At 42.6% G+C, this 20,663-nt stretch overlaps 1 protein-coding gene across 1 annotated transcript in view; it reads left to right on the forward strand.

Annotated features, from left to right (window-relative positions):
• LOC307247595 (uncharacterized protein) overlaps positions 1–20,663 on the forward strand; it is a 49,947-nt gene that overhangs the window by 14,923 nt on the left and 14,361 nt on the right. Inside the window, exons 11-23 of the mRNA XM_080023773.1 lie at positions 27–65; positions 1,628–1,759; positions 5,393–5,492; positions 5,752–5,901; positions 7,193–7,227; positions 8,762–8,920; positions 9,547–9,681; positions 10,260–10,298; positions 11,985–12,125; positions 12,592–12,701; positions 12,783–12,821; positions 17,812–18,394; positions 18,719–18,886. Coding sequence (XP_079879899.1) covers positions 27–65; positions 1,628–1,759; positions 5,393–5,492; positions 5,752–5,901; positions 7,193–7,227; positions 8,762–8,920; positions 9,547–9,681; positions 10,260–10,298; positions 11,985–12,125; positions 12,592–12,701; positions 12,783–12,821; positions 17,812–18,394; positions 18,719–18,886 — 1,830 coding nt within the window. The remainder of the gene's footprint in view (positions 1–26; positions 66–1,627; positions 1,760–5,392; positions 5,493–5,751; positions 5,902–7,192; positions 7,228–8,761; positions 8,921–9,546; positions 9,682–10,259; positions 10,299–11,984; positions 12,126–12,591; positions 12,702–12,782; positions 12,822–17,811; positions 18,395–18,718; positions 18,887–20,663) is intronic.

Consider the following 20,663-nt stretch of genomic DNA (forward strand, 5'->3'; position numbering starts at 1 on the left):
AAGACTGTTGCTGTTCTTTTTTTCAGGCGAAGCTCTTTAAAACTCTGCTGACCTGGGGCAACATCGTAAGACACACACACACACACTCTTGTCTTCCTGTTTACTTCCTGGTCTTGAATGACCACTTCCTGGTTTGATTCTCCACTTCCTATTGGTGACCCACCACGTCCTAACCTGGTGCATTTGGCAGTGCTGTACTGTTGGCTGTGCATGAAAAACATCCATTCCATTTTTTGTCCAAAATGAGATTATCACAGATCTATGTTCCTTAAGTTGTTTTCTATCTCTCAATGTGTTTTAAAGAACAGAGTTTGATTCCTAAATATGAGATAAATATTAAAAGGTTGAGGCTGCGTGCTTCATCAGCATGAGTTGAGTTACTCACCAAGTTGTTGAACAAACGGTGATCTTACGGTTCATTTGGTGCAAACATGCGGATCGAGATCATCTTCCTTGGTGCCAGTGGTGTCGGAACGTCAAACTGTTTTCATGAAATTAGGTTATGAAGAGTGTCTAATTATGAATGACTACACCGCGTCTTCTTTGTGTGATTAAAAAAAAATTTGTTGCGCTGTCGCCGCCTCAAAGGACGCGTAGAAGATGATCTGACGTCACTTCCGTGAACAATATTTTAAAGAAATTACAACAGATAAACAACAGAAGCAAGAAATGTAACTTTTGTGTGAAAACGTCGTCTCAGTGTTGTTCTGGATTAACAGAGTAAGAAGAAGTTGAAGAGGGCGGCGGAGACTCTCAATCATTGCGGAGTCAGCGAACTCCCAGAATGCAAATGGCTGGGAGGACCCCGCTATTTGCATTCTGGGAATTCTTGTCCCTTGGTGATAGGTTTTCATGTGCACGATCTGAAACAAGCACTTTCTTAAAACCATCAGTTATATAACAACAAAGGCCGGAAATAGGAATGTTAAGAAGTTAGAGAATAATAGAGGGCTTGTTATATTATAATGAGAATGGGGGGGGGGGAAACAACCTTACAATTAAAGGATTAACTTGAATTATGCATTTTTCAATGTCTTTATAAATGAATGATTCAAATATTTCAGAAAACCTCATTCAACATGACCTCATGAAGGAGTACAGCACTATCCTGATGTAACCATTTAAAACTATAATTGTGTTTTTAAATGTGTATTTTGTGCAAAAGTCTGGAAATGTGTCTAAAAACTTTAAAGCCTGATTTCTCAGGACTTCTGTTTCCAAAACCTTAATCTCAAATATATTAGAACTTCCAAATATATATATATATATATTTGCTTGATTTGCAAGTGAATTGATTGATTTGATTTGCTTTGTTTTGAAGCTCTAATTCTACACTTTCATATCATGGGAACAAAAATGGCACATTTCGAAATGCGAACCTAAAGTACGCGGTGGGTCATGTTTGTTGGTTTGAATAACTGTTTCCTGTCCGCTTCCTAGTTTGAATGACCACTTCCTGTGATTTTCTTAGCTTGAATGACCACTTCCTGTGTGTATACTGGTTTGAATGCTCTCTTCTTGCCTTACTGTTGATTTGAATGGCCATGTCGGTCCAGTCTGCTTTATGGTTTGGAATGTCCACTTCCTGTCTACTTTCTAAATTGAACGTCCCACTTCCTGTCTCCAGACCTATGACAAGGCGATGCTGGAGGCCTGCCTGGTGTTTGTGAAGAACATTCCTCTGAGTTTGGAGAAGGAAGTCCATAAGGCTGTGATGCTGGCAGGACCCGTCAGCTTGTACCTGCCGCTCAAGAACGCTGTACGTACATACACACACAAGTAATCCAAATGTTGCTGGTTCCATCCCAGGCTCCTCCTGATAGCATGCTGCAGTGGCCTTGAGCAAGACACTAAGGCCCTAATTGCTCCTGATGGCTGCGTCCATCGGTGTATGAATTATTGTACGTTGCTTTGGACTAAAGCATCTGCTAAATGATGATGTAAGTCAGGGGTGTCCAAACTTTTTTCCACTGAGGGCCACATACAGAAAAATAAACAAAGGGCTGGGCCACTCACTAGAGGTGAGGTCTATCGCCTCACCTCGAGTGTATTAAAGTTAGCCAAATCCATCAAATGTAGGTAAATTATGCTTGATAATTGAATATGCTTCAAGAATAAAAACAGCCTACATCCCAGCTTTCCTTAAATTAGTTTTCATTTATTTTGCTACAAAAAGGGTTGGCAGCACATTCTCAAAACAGCAGCCTGAGATTGCTTCTTAGTCAGGATGGTGATCTCCCTTCACAGCCCTGTATAAAGGTGGAAAGTAAGAGGAAAGGGGGATGGGTATATTTCAAGCTTATTATGCAAATAAGTTATTGGGCTTGTTGACACATCAACTAACATTTGTTAGAAAATGTTATCAACTTGAATTGACTACATTTATTAAGTAATTGGGCTTATTAACATATGTATACTGTGTAATATATTTTAAACTCCCCTGTAATGGGAACAGCGTTGCACTCAGTGGGAGCAGTGATGCTGCGCTTTGGACTGAAGGATGGCTGGCAGGTCAGGAGTAAGTTTGGTGGTTGAGATTCGAAGGACATCACAGAGATGACTGTCGGTCAGCAAAACCGGCATTGTCGCGCATTTCTAAAATGGCCACAAGCTGCCATATAAGTTGAAAAAACCTTTTAGAAGAAAAATGAGATTTTTACAGATTCAGTTCCTTTGTATTTTTTTATCTCTCAACATATTTTCAGAGGCAAGTTTGATTTAAAATCATAGATAAATGTTAAACCGTGTCGTTAAATATTCCTGTTAGATGACATGGGGAAACACAGTTCACTTACTGAGACGGTGAACAGCGCTGAACGATGGTTTCCTTTAAATTTAGTGTCCAGGTGAAGATCATTCCTCCATATGCCATGTGATGTGAAGTCACAATGTGAAGCCCTTTTGATCGAGTTCAACCTCCAAATCGTATGTGTTTGATACACGCACCTGGATTCATTTTTTTGTAGGCGGCGTAACACGCAAATTAGAAAAGCTGACGTCACTTCCGTAAACAAGACGCGGAGCCCTCGGAAAACATTGAGGGTGATTATCTCAGAAACACAGTTTTCTCCAACCTCGTAACTTAACCATAACAAGCCATAGCTTTAAAAATATTTGCTTGATTCGCACAAGTGATGCCTTGTTTTGAAGCTCTGATTCTCCACTTTGAAATTATGTTCAAAAAATATAAGTGAAACGGCACCAAAACCACCTAAACTCCGAGGTGGGTCACGTATGTATGATGACCAGACTCATCATTCTTTTTGGGTGGCATCTCATCAGAGGAAACTTGGCCTTTTCTAAGCTCTGCTAGAAGTCGGATTGGAAGAGAAGCTGATGTTGATTCTTCATAGAATTATCACACTGCATTTGGAAAAGTTTTAATTGCAGACTCTCTTCCACTTCTTCTGCATCCATCAGGAAGGGAGTCGAGAACAGCTTGATTTCTTTCTCAATGATAAAAAAAAATCTTGGAAGCGCTGACTGAATTCTGTCATGAGAGATGTGATCACCGACACATATTTTCCGTTTTAGAAGAAAACTTGGGCTTTGGAAAAGCAAATTTGATTTCGGACAGCTTAGAGAGAAGTGTGCAACATTGTTGTTGTGTCTCAAAGAGACTGAGCTTCACACAGAATGCTTTCATGTGCGCATAAAGTTGTGGTACAAGCTGGTCTTTGCCATGTAGGCTCTTGTTGAGTTTGTTAAGATGATCGGTAAGATCAACTAAATAAGCCAGGTATGCCAACCATAGAGGGTCACTCAGCCCTTGAAGGGGTCTGTCCTTCTCTTTCTAAAACTGGTCGATTTCTGATCTCAGGGAATAAAACCGCTGCAGTGTATGGGAGAGTAGGTACCCATATTCAGCATCGACATCAGGTAGGAAAGCTTGACAATCTCTGCAGTCGAGCCCTGGTGCTCGAATTATGTTTGACAGTTTTCACAACAGTGTTCATCACATTGCCAAGCTGGACTGTCTTGGCACAGAGGGATTCTTGGTGGATGATACAGTGCATTTTAACAGCCTCACCTCCACTCTCTTGCACCTTGGCGCACACCATAGAGGCCATTCCTGCCATGCCTGTCATTGCTGGAGCCCCATCCGTTGTAACTCCACACAGCTTGTCCCATTTAAGTTGTCAATTGCATCTGACACAGCTTCAAAAATGTCCTTACCTGTTGTTGTGCCCTTTAGACTCCAAAGATCAAGCAGCTCCTCTGTCATGCAAAAGTTATTGTCAGCTCTCCGCAAAAAGATTACCAGCTGTGGCATCTGGGCTCTCATCACATGCAATCGAGTAAAAATCAAAAGCACAAGCTTTATCTGACACTTGATATTTTAAGTTAGCTGACAATTCGATTCACCCCCAACTGTGTTTCTGGACATGCTAGCTCTTTTTTTTTTTGTGGAGAAGCTGCCTTGTTCAAGACAGTTGCTCCACCTTGTGTTAAAACTTAAGAAGTTCAATACAGTCAAGTGCAAGGTTCACGTGTGGGCCATATTCCATTATATTTTTAGAATTTGCTGCGGGCCAATCAAAAATGGACCGTGGTTTGGACACCCCTGATGTAACACACACACACACACACACACACACACACTAGGGGTTTCACCACTCGTCATGGACAACATTTTTTGTCAATGTCACTTGATTTACAATAATTATTGTATAAATCAAATATTTTTTTCAAATAGGTATTTGCATTTATATCTTAATTCAGTTATGTTCTCCTAATTCATTTAATTTACAAAATACAGTTGCCAATTATTCTGGGGTTGTTATGTAGCCAATGTTACTCACTTCACCTGTCACTGGTTTTAATGTTATGACTGATCAGTGTATCTGGTGCATGTACAGAATTTTATCTAGATATAATCATATATATATATATATATTTATGCAAACATGCACATTGTCCTACTTTTGTCAGAATGTGAATTGTTGGTAATGAGGTTTATTGTTGTTTTGTGTATTGCCAATGCATATCGATTAATCGATCGTGCCGGTTGGTTGATTGATTCTGTCATTGGAGTGATATTTTTTGGCAATAAACAATAAACCTAAAATCCTCTGTGAAAAAGATTGTGTATGTCCGTTGATCCCTCGATTGTGTATGGTTGTCCATTGCTCACTGATTGTTTCCGTCAGTTGATTGACTGATCATACCCGCTTGTCTGTTGATCGATTGTGTCTGATCAGTTGTCCTTGTCCCTTGATCGATCATGTCTGTCAGTTTTCTATATCTATACACTGCAATACTGTACTGGGAAACTGATCAATCGTGTGTGTGTGTGTGTGTGTGTGTGTGTGTGTGTGTGTGTGTGTGTGTGTGTGTGTGTGTGTGTGTGTGTGTGTGTGTGTGTGTGTGTGTGTGTGTGTGTGTGTTCCAGATCTTCGTCCTCTACTCGACGGTCGACGCTGCAGATCAGTTCGGACTCTGGATCAGCAAGTTAAAATACTGCCTCAAGATGCAGATCATTCGCTCCCTGTGTGAGTTCATCACCATGAACAGCGCCCCCTAGTGGATCCTGAGCAGAACCTGATCTCTGAGCTTATTTGTTTTTAATTGTAATTGATCTTAGAAATAATAGCTTTTACAATAGTTAATATAGTCAATTAAAAATAATTACTAGTTTTTAATTGACTTATTTTATTTATATGTGGATTTGGTGATTTTTATTCATCTTCTTGGCATTTTTTTGATTGTTTTTCCACATATAAATGTTATGAATATTATTATTATTCCCAGTGCCTCCTGGTAAATTGGAGCTGGCCGTCCCTCCAACTGGGAACCAGTCCATCCCACTGGTCCTTCCTGGTCTGAAGCCTCCGTTCTGGATCCCCATGAAGAACGTTCCCTTCAGCTTCCCCACATCAACTCCCATGTTCAAAAACCCTGGTAAGGAACCCTTGAAACCACTTAATACCTCTTATAAGAGTCTTAAAACCTCTTTAAAGTGGTGTAAATAGGGTCTGAAAGTCACTTTTCTTTCTCCTAATTTAGCTTCCTTCAGATTGATTTATTTTATTTAAATGGCAACAGCATACTGCGGAGCAAATGCATATCCCAGATACGATGGGTAGTTGTTTCTTCATTTAAAGGAGAAAACAAACCAAAAAAACACATTAAAATAATCCCACTGTTTGCCACTTAAATCTTGTTTTACCAATATTTTCGGCCTTAAAGTCCTTAAATAGTCTTAAATTTCATATTTAATCGAGTCTTAATTTCAACATGAACGTTTTGTCTGATTTATCAACGTATTTAATTTTGTCAAAACTAGTGAAAATGTTCTGAAACAAATAAAGCCCCTTCCCACATGGAATCCCTAACATTGCTGGATATAAAATTTATGGCATAGGCACTAGGTTGTCATACATACACTACTCACAAAAACTTAGGGATATTTGGCTTTCGGATGAAATTTCAGGATGAACCTAAAATGCACAATATAATCTTTACAGGTGAACTTAATCTGACCTTCTCTAAACTTTTGAATGCCCATGTCCAACTGTTCAATGTTTGAGTACTTTTTGCACAACTTGCTGTTCTCTAACAAGAAGAAGTTCCGTATGGAGTCTGTTCCCACATTAGATGACTGTTGTGGATACATTACGTAATGGGTTTGGGTGAGTACGTTATGTCCAGTGTAGATGCGATTGTTTGGACAATCTGTCGGCATGGACGTACAATCTGAGTCTGTTTCGCTTTTTTGGAAATAACAAGTAGGTTTCGCGATTCTCCCAGTATTTTTGTGGGTAATATTGCCCGATCTTTTGAGTTTATATCCGGGATCAGCAAAATCGTGCTGCTGCCGCTGCTGCTGTGGAACTGAGCACACCAACGACACTAGACACTGAGGTGGCACAATACTTCACACATAAGTTGTGCCCCACCCCGGCTCTGATTGGCTGCTTCACCGCGTGCCGGCTCGGGGTGGGACAGGCAGCAGGTGACTTCACAGGTGGATACATTTTGGTGGCGCTGCCTGTTTGTTTCCCGAAGTGAAGGCTCTAGAGTAGGGTTGGGCCGGTGTAAAATATTTTTCAAACTGGTTTGATATGCAGCCAAACGCCGGACCGGACTGGTATACCGAATAAATATGAAGATGATATATTATATTATTATGATATTCTAAAATGATTGTGTCAAGTGTCTTCTGACAGTTTTTGTTTGTTTGTTGTCTCAGATGTTCAGACAGTGACTGGAATGGAGGACGTGGAGGTAAAGTCTCTTTCAATCCCTTTATTCCTTCTTTTGCTCGTCTTTTATTAAGGGATTTAAATGCCGGGATCAAAGGTCCTGTTTCATTTGATTATTATTTTAACCCCAAATGCTTCCTTGAAAAGGTAGTATATATTTCCACATAAACTGTTGTTTAAAAATTGAATTTAAATTGATCAAAGTGAGTACATATCACAATAAAATGACTAACCATCATAAGTGGAGTTGAGTATAGTTGTTTATACTTAAACAATCAAAACAAACAGCGAGCTCGACCCCTATTGTTTTTATTCCGATTTTTTTTATTATTATTATTCTTCTTGCCATTTTCTGGGCTAAAAGTGTCTGGCCCTCGACAACCGCCGAACCCACAAACATGGTTGAGGTGTCGTTGGAACCTGGACGTCCTAGACATCTTGTGGTTCAAGTTTGATCGTCCTACATTTGGAGCCAGAATTAGTGAAAAACTGTTTTATTTACCAGAAGTTGCAGACAGTTGTACAAGTTCCGGTCGGGTGGTATGTGACAAATAATCTCTTGAACTTGAACTTGAACTTGGAGCGAGATGTGTTTATGGAGCGGGGCACTTTGTGACATCATCATCCAATTTGTTATGCGTACATTGTGGCTCTGGGGGCGCATTTGCATTGTGCGAGGTGCGCGGTGTAGACTCCATCGGTCTGTAGTTCTGCGTATAGGCGTTTCTGTGACTCAGTCCAAGTCAATCCATATTTGAAATCCCTGGACTACAGGCAGATATTACTGACGCCCAATGACAGAACCCAGTTAGCCAATACTATGAAGCATCCAGTAGATAGAGACATACACCAAAGACAACCATTCCAGCTCACAGAGGTCAAAGGTCAACGTGATTAGTCAATATGTGCCAGAAACTGTACCAAAGATGTGACCGTATAAGGAATGGCTCATTTAGTGTCGTTACTTTCGACCACGCTGACCGACCTTTGTAACGGTGAAGCAGCGCAGGGTAAACGCAGGGTCTGTAATCAAACACCTGCACCAAGACATTATTATTTGAACAAAAATACGTGTTTAGGAGACGAGGATAAAAAAACGAACAAGATGCATCAGAAAATTCTAGATCTTCATTCAAATTAGATGGATTAGATGGATCAGATTAGATGGATATTCAGATTTGATAGATATATCTACACCCAGATTAGATATTCGGATTGGATGGATATTACTAGTTTGAGAATAGAGTAAAGATTAGATCAAGTTAGATTAGATGGATGTTTGGATTCTGAATCCAAACATATTTTGTGGGGAAAAAAACAAATATAACAATATAAACAAATATAAATGGACTGCATTTTATATTGCACTTTTCCAGTCATGCGACCACTCAAAGCGCTTTACGATGCACGCCTCACATTCACCCATTCACACACACATTCACACATCAATGGCAGCGACAACCGTGCAAGGTGCCACCAGCTCATCGAGAGCTCAACCTCCTGCACCTGTCCGTCTGTCTGTCTGTATCTATCTCTCTCCTTCCCTCCTCCTCTAGGCGTTTCGGAAGCGGACACTCAATGTCGTCATGGCGACCGGCCTGCCCCCTGGTGGTTACGGGCAGCAGGACCTGGTGCGCCTGGCCTGGCCCTTCTGGAGCGACCGGAGGCCCATCAGCTTCTTCTACAAGGCAGTGGGGCTGCCGCTAGAGAGAAGGGTGGGGGCCACACACACATTGTGTTATTGTAATTTTTGTTATTATTATTATTGTAATATATACTGTTCTTATATTCATATCTTCATATGTTGTTATTATTATTATTGTATGTAATTATTTGTTATGTTATTTTTATTATCTTACTGTATTAATTGTATTATTATTTTAATATATTATTAATATAATTATAGGTGTTATTATGTTATTGATGTCTTATTAATATGTTGTTATGGTTATTGTAATTAGTATTATTAGGGGTCCAGTCCGCGGGAACCGGGAATCTGGTGCCTGAAGTACGCACAGACATGCTTGAGGTCTTGTTGGAACCAGGACATTTCAGACGTTTCAGATGTTTCATCAATAACTATAGTTTGAGGAGTGTGCGCTTTGTGACATTATCATCATGAATTTGTGAAGTTTGACGCCGGTATTACGGAGACTTTGAAAACTGTAATACATACGTGTAACACGACTAAACTGGACCCCGTGTATTGTTGCTCGCAGCTGTATTTGTAAATATTGTTTCAGGGGGTTTGAGTTTGTTTTTAATCATGTGTTTTTCTCCTCTCCTCCTCATATCGCTCTCTTTCCTTCCTCTCCTCCTCCCTTCCTCATCCCTCCTTCAGGCCTTCTTCTTCTTCTCCGACTCGGAGAGTTGCTGTGACTTCGTCTCCGCTCATCTCCAGAATCCCTTTTCCATGCGAGGAAGGAAACTGACCCTGCACTTCATGCTGCAGCTGCACAAACACACCAGCAAAGAGGTACACACACGCACACACACACACACACATTATGAGAAACTGTTATTGTTGTTATTACTGTTGCATTAAAATTGTGAGCATCACACGTACATCTGCTGAATAAATATTGAAGATAATAAATATTGAATATAATATTTAAAATTCCTTCAATATTATTTTTACTCTTAGTTATTTTCTTATCACTCTTTTTTTACATTACTCTTATATTATTATAATATTTTGACGACTTTTTTATTATTTTGTGTTTTATTACATTAGACTTTTATTTGAATTATTTATTTTGTTTAAATATATATATTTTTTTTTTAATTTCTTGCGAAATCATGTTTTCGATTCTTTTTAGATGTTCTCTTATGTTGTATTTTGATTCTTTAACTTTTGTGATTCAACAGATATTCCTCAAGGTTTGGACTTTTTTAAACACGTAACTTAAAAATGGTTGCGTTCCTCGTTTCCTCCCAAACTGTGAGATTTACAGTGATTGATTAGAGTTAGAGGTTTTAAATTCCTCCCTGCGTTGTGTGTTGTGCCTTGCAGCTGAATATTTCAGTTTGTATTTTCTCTTTTCTTTTCTGCAGATATCGGTGTACAAAGCTCTGCTTCCATTGACCGCCTCAGTGAGTTTGATTTGTCATAAAATGTTTTGTGTCTCGTAAAAAAGAAAAGTTTGTTGGTGTCAACCTCTGATCATGATATATCAAGATCAATGATTTATTCCACGACTGTGGAATACTTGATTCTGATTGGTCGATAGCGCCGATCAGTAATTTGTTGCTCCTGAATAACGACCGCTGACCTGGTAATAATGCCTGTTGCCACGGGCAACCACTTCTCCGCCTGTTTTCACATCCCTCGTATCACTCCGCCTACATGCTAATGTGAACGCTAGCTCGTGGTCTCATCTGGAGACTTACATAGAAATGACAGTGGAAGACTTTCAGGGATTATTAAAAGTAAATATTTCATACATGTTTCAAGCAACTGTCAGCGAGCTTTTGAGAAGACCATGAACTTTTCTCGGGATTTAAAAGCAATTTTAAACTCAGCTGAGCAGTTTGTAATGACTGAAAAGCAGTCTGAAGCTCTTGCCCCTTATCCTTATCCAAGTCATTTATAAAAATAAAGAACAAAATAGGTCCCAAAATGGAACCTGGTACCCAACCAATTCAACAGAACATTAATTTAAATAAGTTACTATAAGGAATTAAAGTTTAATTTCCTCTGCTCCCTTTAAAATATTTTCTTCTAAACTCAACAAAAACATCTCTTGAAATAAAAAAAATTATCTGGGAGAAAACAACACAAATTACAGTTTTCAGAGTCCCGTGAAGGCGGCATCACTTCCTGCTTCATCTCACATGTTCACATTGCCATGGCGATGAAAAAAAGACTTGTCGGTCAGCACAAGTCATTTTTTTTCCTATTTTTATTTTTTAAAAATGAATTGAAAATCAATATGTGGCGGTCCATGTTGATATTGTGGCGGGTCGCCACAAATAAATCAATATATTGTGAAACGCTGCCTTTAGATATCTCAAGAAAATCTGATTCCTGACCATCTGCATGGACACACTGAGTTCCACCTACAAAATAAGTGATTTCTGAACCATTTCACAGTCTTAAGACCAACACCAGCATTCCTAAGTTTGTTCAGCAGCCATCCACAGTCCACTGAATCAAACGCCTCAGGTAGGTCCACAAATAAGGCAGCGCAGCGCTGTTTTCTGTCACATCCACAGGAGCAGTAACGTCCTGAACGGCCTGTTCTAAAACCAGATTGGAAATCTTTTAAAATGCTAATACCAAATACAAACTGTTTTAACTGTAAATTTACCTGGGATTCAAGGGTCTTAGCCAGAACTGAGAGTTTGGAAATCGGATTGTCGTTGTCCAGCTCTGAGGGGTCTTTACCTTGAAGTGAGGGGAGAACATAGGCAGATTTCCAATTTTTAGGGATCGAGTAGGAAAGACTCGAGTTAAGAATATGAGTAATGGGCTCAGAATTAATATCTGCCCCCACCGTTAAACGACGAGGATCCAGACCGTTTGGACCTGCGGACTTTTTGTTGTCAATCCCTTTTAGAGCTTTACAACCTTAAGAAACCGAAATAGGTTTAAAGTCAAACAAATCCAGATTTCCATCAGTTGCAGTGGTGGCAGAACACGGGATGGACGTGTTTACATTAGAGCTGTTTAATACAGACCAGGCAGGATGAAGTGTTTGTCCCCCTCTCTCCCAGCCCGAGTGGGATCAATGCCATTGTGATGAATATTCGTATCATAAATGACTCCCCTGTTTCCAGGCCAGCGACCCCGCCCAGGCCAACGCCAGCGAGCTGCTCATTGTGGAGATGCGGACGGTGAGCTTGGACACCATCCACACCATCATCGCCATGGCAACGGCCGTGGGAACGGTCGTCGGCTGGCTCCCGCTCGCCAACAGGGTACGTACCTACATTGTGGGGTGATGGATGGATGGATACAGATAGAACATTTATAGATGGAACATTAGAGGGTTGAGGTTAGAGGGTAGAGTGTCACTGCAGCTTGCATAAGATTAGCCACTAATAATAATTAATAACAAAAAAGAAAAACTGCAATGTTGCAATAAACCTAATCTAACCTGAAAAATCGGCGAAAAAAAATAAACCTAAGATAAGCAATGAACAATGAAAAATAAAACTGGCTATTGCAATAAACTACTGATGAACAATAAATTAAAACCTAAGAAATGAACATAAAGCAATAAAATCAACAGAAAAAAATCAACAAGAAACAAGAGCAAATTGGCAACAAACCTTCAAATGAACTAGAACATAAACAATTCAAGATACAATAAACTAACCAGTAACAATAAAAATAAACCCAACAATCTGCTCTCACTTTCTCTCCCTCTCTCTCTCTTTTTAGGTGATCGTCCAAATGTCGGCGGCGGTTGAGGTCTCCAATGCCATGCAGGCGTACAACGGTGTCCAGGGATTCACCAAAAAGCTGCAGAGAAAGTTCAAAATGTCTGATCAGTACGTGTCCACTCGGTGGCTCTTATACTTCCACTGTGTCCATGACCACGCCTTCATCCTCCGCCTCTTTCTCTCCAACAGGTTCATTCAGGCGGTTGGAATTCAAAATCCCTTCAAAAAGTGAGTCCACGGATCTTCTGTCGTTTTCCGTCTTTATGATGATTTTGATGCCAAAGGAAAAACTAAATGTCTGAACAGTCGACACTAAAAGACTCATTTTAGTTATTGGTGCATAGGCAGAACCCATATTTTGGAAAAAGTGGTTTGAAAAGTATTGAAGAAGAATCTTTATTTGTCACATGACCGCACTACAACACATGCATATATATATATATATATATATATATATATATATATATATATATATATATATATATATATATATATACATACACACACACACACACACACACACACACACACACACACACACACAGTGGGGCAAAAAAGTATTTAGTCAGCCACCAATTGTGCAAGTTCTCCCACTTAAAAAGATGAGAGAGGCCTGTTATTTTCGTCATAGGTATACCTCAACTATGAGAGACAAAATGAGAAAAAAAAATCCAGAAAATCACATTGTCTGACTTTTAAAGAATTTATTTGCAAATTATGATGGAAAATAAGTATTTGGTCAATAACAAAAGTTCATCTCAATACTTTGTTATATACCCTTTGTTTGCAATGACAGAGGTCAAACGTTTTCTGTAAGTCTTCACAAGGTTTTCACACACTGTTGCTGGTATTTTGGCCCATTCCTCCGTGCAGATCTCCTCTAGAGCAGTGATGTTTTGGGGCTGTTGCTGGGCACCACGGACTTTCAACTCCCTCCAAAGATTTTCTATGGGGTTGAGATCTGGAGACTGACTAGGCCACTCCAGGACCTTGAAATGCTTCTTACGAAGCCACTCCTTCGTTGCCCGGGCGGTGTGTTTGGGATCATTGTCATGCTGAAAGACCCAGCCATGTTTCATCTTCAATGCCCTTGCTGATGGTCACTTGCTCACGATCCATGGCCCCATTCATTCTTTCCTTTACACGGATCAGTCGTCCTGGTCCCTTTGCAGAAAAACAGCCCCAAAGCATGATGTTTCAGCCCCCATGCTTCACAGTAGGTATGGTGTTCTTTGGATGCAACTCAGCTTTCTCTCGCCTCCAAACACGACAAGTTGAGTTTTTACCAAAAAGTTATATTTCGGTTTCATCTGACCATATGACATTCTCCTAATCCTCTTCTGGATCATCCAAATGCTCTCTAGCAAACTTCAGACGGGCCTGGACATGTACTGGCTTAAGCAGGGGGACACGTCTGGCAATGCAGGATTTGAGTCCCTGGCGGAGTAGTGTGTTACTGATGGTAGCCTTTGTTACTTTGGTCCCAGCTCTCTGCAGGTCATTCACTAGGTCCCCCCGTGTGGTTCTGGGATGTTTGCTCACCGTTCTTGTGATCATTTTGACCCCACGGGGTGAGATCTTGCGTGGAGCCCGAGATCGAGGGAGATTATCAGTGGTCTTGTATGTCTTCCATTTTCTAATAATTGCTCCCACAGTTGATTTCTTCACAACAAGCTGCTTACCTATTGCAGATTCAGTCTTCCCAGCCTGGTGCAGGTCTACAATTTTGTTTCTGGTGTCCTTTGACAGCTCTCTGGTCTTGGCCAGAGTGGAGTTTGGAGTGTGACTGTTTGAGGTTGTGGACAGGTGTCTTTTATACTGATAACGAGTTCAAACAGGTGCCATTAATACAGGTTACAAGTGGAGGACAGAGGAGCCTCTTAAAGAAAAAGTTACAGGTCTGTGAAAGCCAGAAATCTTGCTTGTTTGTAGGTGACCAAATACTTATTTTACAGAGGAATTTACCAATTAATTCATTAAAAATCCTACAATGTGATTTCCTGGATTCTTTCCCCCCATTCTGTATGATGAAAATTACAGGCCTCTCTCATCTTTTTAAGTAGGAGAACTTGCACAATTGGTGGCTGACTAAATACTTTTTTGCCCCACTGTGTGTGTGTGTGTGTGTATATATATATATATATATATATATATATATATATATATATATATATACACACACACACACACACACACACACACGCACGCACGCACGCACGCACGCACGCACGCACACACACACACGATTTTTGGGGTGGTGGCCGGTGAAATGAGGCCTCTGCATTTAACCCATCCTGGCTTGTCCTTCCTTCGGGGGGGCAGCCAGGAGCAGTGGGCAGCATTTTGTCGACGCCCGGGGACCTGGTACCAAGAGTCCATCGCTGGTCGGACGATGATGTGTGCATGTTTTTGGTGGGGGCCCTTACTGAAGGTAGGTGGAGGAAACCCCATGTGAGCACGGGGACAACATGCAAACTCGCACAGAAAGGCTCCTATTTGGGAGATAACTCACTGGAGCACGGTGCCAACAGCGCCCCAGGCGGGAATCGAACCCGGATGCATCTGAAATGTACTTATTTCTGAATAGTACAGTTAGAGTTTCAGTTGGTGATCATGAGGTTTGGCCCAAATGGTCGACTTCAGAGTGATTCTGTGTCAAAATGTATTTTTCTGCTGAAGAGCATTTAGTGTGAAGGGCTGTACATGGACAAAAGGTATTTCAGCCATTTTCCTTCCAATGTGAAAATGCCCCTTTTTTTATTTGGTTGGTTTTTTTTTTTGGTTTTTTTTTGGAAGAGATTAAAAGAAGAGCCAAAAACAAAATGGTGGAAGTTGAAAAAGGATTTAGGGATAAGGGAATTTAGGGAAGAGGTAAAGCAGGCAATGGGTGGGAATGAACGGTTACCAGATGACTGGGAAACAACTGCCGAAGTGGTGAGGGAGACTGCCAAGAAAGTACTCGTGTATTATGTGGGAAGAGGAAGAAAGACAAGGACTCTTAGTGGTGGAATGAGAAAGTACAGGAGGGCAGAAGAGGTTGGTGAAGAAGAAATGGGGTAGTCAGAGATGAAGAAAGTAGACAGGAGTACAAGCTGATGTGGCACAAGGTGAAGAGAGAAGTGGCAAAGGAAAAGGCTTACGACAAGTTGTATGAGAGGTTGGACAGTAAGTAAGGAGGAAAGGACATGTACCGATTGACAAGACAAAGGGACCAAGCTGGGAAGGATGTACAGCAGGTTAGGGTGATGAAGGATAATGATGGGAATGTGCTGACTAGTCAGGAGACTGTGTTGAGAAGGTGGAAGGAGTACTTTGAGGAGTTGATGAATGAAGAACATGAGAGGGAGAGAAGAGTGGATGATGTGGGGATAGTGGGTCAAGAATTGCAGCAAATTAGCAAGGATAAGGTGAGAACAACATCAAAGAAGATGAAGAGTGGAAAGACAGTTGACCTAGATGACAAACCTGGGGAAGCTGGAAATGTTTAGGTGAGATGGCAGTGGCGTTCCTAACGAGACTGTGAAACACCATCCTGGAAATATAGAGGATGCAGGAGGAGTGGAGAAGAAGTGTACTGGTACCATCTTCAAGAATAATGGAGATGTACAGAGTTGTAGTAACTACAGGGGATTAAAGTTGATCATCCACAGCATGAAGCTATGGGAAAGGGTAGTGGAGGCTAGGTTAAGAGGAGAGGTGGGGATCAGTGAGCAGCAGTATGGTTTCATGCCAGGAAAGAGTACTACAGATGCAATGTTTGCTTTAAGAATGCTGATCAAAAAGTACAGGGAAGGCCAGATGGAGTTGCACTGCGTCTTTGTGGATTTAGAGAAAGCGTATGATAGGCTGCCGAGAGAGGAAGTGTGGTATTGCATGAGTAAGTCAGGGGTGGTAGAGAAATACGTAACAGTGGTACAAGATATGTATGAGGGCAGTCAGACAGTTGTCAGGTGTGCAGTAGGCATGACGAAGGCATTCAAAGTGCAGGTGGGATTGCATCAAGCATCAGCTCTGAGCCCTTTCTTGTTTGCAGTGGTGATGGACAGGTTAACAGATGAAATCAGGCAGGAGTCTCTGTGGACTATGATGTTCGCAGATGACATTGATCTGTAGCGAGAGTAGGGAGCAGGTTGAGGAGAGCCTGGAGAAGTGGAGGCAGCATTAGAGAGAAGAGGAATGAAAGTCAACAGGAGTAATAATAATAATAATAATAACTGGGATTTATATAGCGCCTTTCAGGAACCCAAGGACACTTTACAATGGGGAAAACAGAGAACAAAAAACGAAACAAGACAGGGTAAAAAAAAGTAAGACAGAATACACGTGCCTGAATGGGAAGGAGGGCGGCGAAAAGCTGAGAATGCAAGGAATGAAGGTGGAGAAGGCCGATGAGTTCAAGTACTTGAGGTCGACCATCAAAAGCAGCGAGGGTGCGGGAGAGAGGTGAAGAAGAGAGTACAGGCAGTGGTGGAGTGGGTGGAGAAGAGTGTCCGGAGTGATGTGTGACAGAAGGGTTCCAGCAAGAGTGAAGGGGAAGGTGTACAGGACGGTAGTGAGAGCAGCCATGTTGTAGGGTTTAGAGGCGGTGGCACCGACAAAAGGGCAGGTGGATGAAGATGAGGTGGCAGAGTTGAGGATGTGGAGGTTTTCATTGGGAGTGACAAGGATGTACAGGATTAAGAATGAGGACATTAGAGGGACCGCTCAGGTTGGACAGTTTGGTGGAAAAGCGAGAGAGGCCAGACTCAGATGGTTTGGACACGTGTGGAGGAGACATGAGAGTTACATTGGGAGGAGGAGGCTGAGGATGGAGCTGCCAGGCAAGAGGAAAAGAGGAAGCCAAAGAGAAGCTTTATGGAGGTGCTGAGGGAGGACATGCAGATGGGTGGTGTAAGGGAGGAAGATGCGCAGAACACAAGGTATTGGAGGCAGATGATCTGCTGTGGCCACCCCTAACGGGAGAAGCCCAAAGGAGAAGGTGAATAAGTTATTTGGTTCTTCATTTTTAATATTTAGTATATTTTTAAATAATTCTCCCTGCAGACAAAGTGGTTATTTGGTTTGTTTGTCGTTCAAACCAGCCACCAACAAGTCAGTGATAAAGAGCAGACTTTTGTCGCCGTTCCTGGTGGTTGGACTGGGAACAGGATGAAGCAGGTGCTGTGAGTTGCTGTTTCATTCTTGTAATCCAATCCTAATCTGATCGTTCTCCTTTCAGTTCCGACAGCTTCGGGATACGCGTGTCAGGATATGACATCAACTCTCTGGAATTTAACCGGGAACCGTCCAAGACCAGCACCACCCTGGTGCCGCCAAGGCCCGTCACAGTCCCCAGCCAGGCAGGAAGCCAGCCCACCGCAGGGCCTATCCGAACAGGAGATGAGCTCGCCATAGATCCCGGCCAAACCGCCAGTCCGGCTGCTAGCCAATTGGAAGGTCAGGATTCTGCACCTCCCATCCAGTCCAAGGGGCAGGATTCTGACAACGCTGCCACTGACCAATCGGCAGATGGCGCTGCCTCCTTGGGCGGCCAAACAACAGGTGTGGTAAAACAAAAAGGAAGTGACGTGATCGCAGAAGCTGAGGGAGCCAAGGAGGAGGTGAAGCCGCCCGAGTCTTTAGAGAAGGGAGGAGGAGGAGGAAGAGGTGGTGCGGGTGCAGGTGGTGATATCCCAGAAGAAGCTGCTGCTGCTCCACCCACACCTTCCGCCATGAACCAAGACGTCCTCCAGATCTTTGAGTCTGCGATACCTCATCACCGGCTGGCAAGGACGAGCCAGGAAGACAGCCAGGAGAGAGAGGTGAGGCTCAGGACTGAGTAGAGGTGGAGTAAAGGGAGAGTAGAGGTGGAGTAAAGGGAGAGTAGAGGTGGAGTAAAGGTACAGAAGACACACTTGTTATTCAGTGTTCGTGATGATCTACCTCCTTCTCTACCTCTCCTCTGTCCCTCTATTCTACTTCTACGTCCGTCTGCTCTGGAAGAATTTGTGATTTACGTCGATATCTTGACTGAAAAAACAAAACCAAACGTACAAATTTAAACTAGTTCAATTAACACAGAACATATAAATAAACACAAAATCAACACAATGACCTCATCAAACTTTCCCGCTCCCCTCCCTCAGGCCTGCAGTTCCAGGGGCGTCCAGCAGGAGGCGTCCGAGGCAAACAGGAACAGTGGGAGCCTCCGTCCCTCCCCCCTCTCCCCCTCCTCCAGAGGCTCCTCCCCCAGCCAAGGAAAGGTCGAAAGCCCTGCCCCCAAAAGAGGCCGGCGCCAGCAGGAGGACAGAGAGGTAAGCCAGGAAAAGTATTACATTTAATGATTTCTGCAATGATTGACGGACTTAATATTTAAATAAGGCTTTAAAATATACATTTTCAAGATTCAAGAGGTTTATTCGTCACATACATATTCATACTTTCATACATATTCATACTTTCATACATACATGCAGTGAAATGTAATGCAACGCACCCAGTGATGACACACAATATGTCCTCGGAAAATTTCTTTCTACTAGACCTACTATTTCTTTCAACTGATTCCTAAAATGTAATACAGTAAGTCAAATACTTATCGAATAAAATAAAAATATATAGAATAAAATAAAATAAAATGGAATAGATAGAGGGAATAGGCTTACGTATATGGGATGTACTTATGTATATGGGATAGGCAATTATGTTTATCCAGATATGTGCATTAAAGTGGCATGTGAATAAAGTGAGATAGTGTTTGTGGGATAATACAGCACAGTATACAACAGTACGGCGCAGCAATACGGCATCACGAACAACCCTGAACAGTGACACAGTATGCGGTACAGTATGCTACATAATAGTACAGTAAGGTAGTGGAGCCTATGTGTGTGGCTCAGTCAGGACCCCTGGTGAGGTCAGCGTTGACAGTTCTTATGGCTTGAGGGAAGAAACTCTGTCTCAGTCTCTGTTCTCGCTGTATGACTGTGGAGGCGCTTGCCTGACCGCAGAAGCTGGAACAGTCCGTTGTTGGAGTGATGAGGATCCTTCATGATCCTGCAGGCTCTGCTACTACACCTCCTGGTGTATAAGACCTGCAGGGAGGGGAGGGTAGTTCCAGTGGTACGTTCAGCTGAACACACCACCCTCTGCAGGGCCCGCCTGTCCTGAGCAGTACAGCTCCCAAACCAGGCAGTGATGTTGCCTGTCAGGATGCTCTCCACTGCTCCAGAGTAGAAGGACTTGAGGATCCTCACCGAATCCCGGAATTTCCTCAGCTGCCTGAGATGGTAAAGACGCTGCCTCGCCTTTCTCTCCTGTATTCAGGTTGAGGGAGCTGGACATGTGCTTCCCCACCCTAACCACCTGGGGCTGGGCTGTGAGGAAGTCCAGGATCCAGGCACACAGCGGAGTATTCAGTCCGAGCTCCATCAGCTTGACAGCCAGTCTGGTGGAGACTATGGTGTTGAAAGCTGAACTGTAATCAATGAACAGCATTCTCACATAGGCCCCCTTCCGGCCATCCAGGTGCGTGAGCGTGGTGTGCAGTACCTGAGAGACCGCGTCATCCGTGGATCTGTTCTGCCGGTACGCAAACTGCAACGGGTCCAAGGTGCGGGGGAGGGAGGCGCAGATATAATATTTAATCAGCCTCTCAAAACACTTCATGACCACCGAGGTGAGGGCCACCGGACGGTAGTCACTCAGGGAGGCAGGAGAGACGATCTTTGGGACAGGAACGACGGTGGACCTCTTGAAGCAGGACGGGACCACTGATTCAGCCAGGGAGATGTTGAATATTGGAGTGAACACCGCAGCTAGCACAGGTCTTTAGTACTCGCCCAGATATGCCATCTGGGCCCGCAGCTTTCCTGGTCTTCACCCGCATCAGAGCGTTCCTGACCTCGTGCACGGACACTGATAGTGCGTGCTCATCCACAGCGGTGTAACTCCAATTAGCCGGCAAGCTAGCGGTGCTGTTGCCAGACTCAAACCATGCATAAAAGAAGTTCAGTTGGTTGGCTAGGGAGGCGTCCACACTTGTGGCTGGGGAGGAGCTGTTTTTGTAGTTTGTTATCGTCCGCAGCCCCT

The sequence above is a fragment of the Zeus faber genome, assembly GCF_960531495.2.
Source record: "Zeus faber genome assembly, chromosome: 22".
Taxonomy (NCBI): Eukaryota; Metazoa; Chordata; class Actinopteri; order Zeiformes; family Zeidae; genus Zeus; species Zeus faber.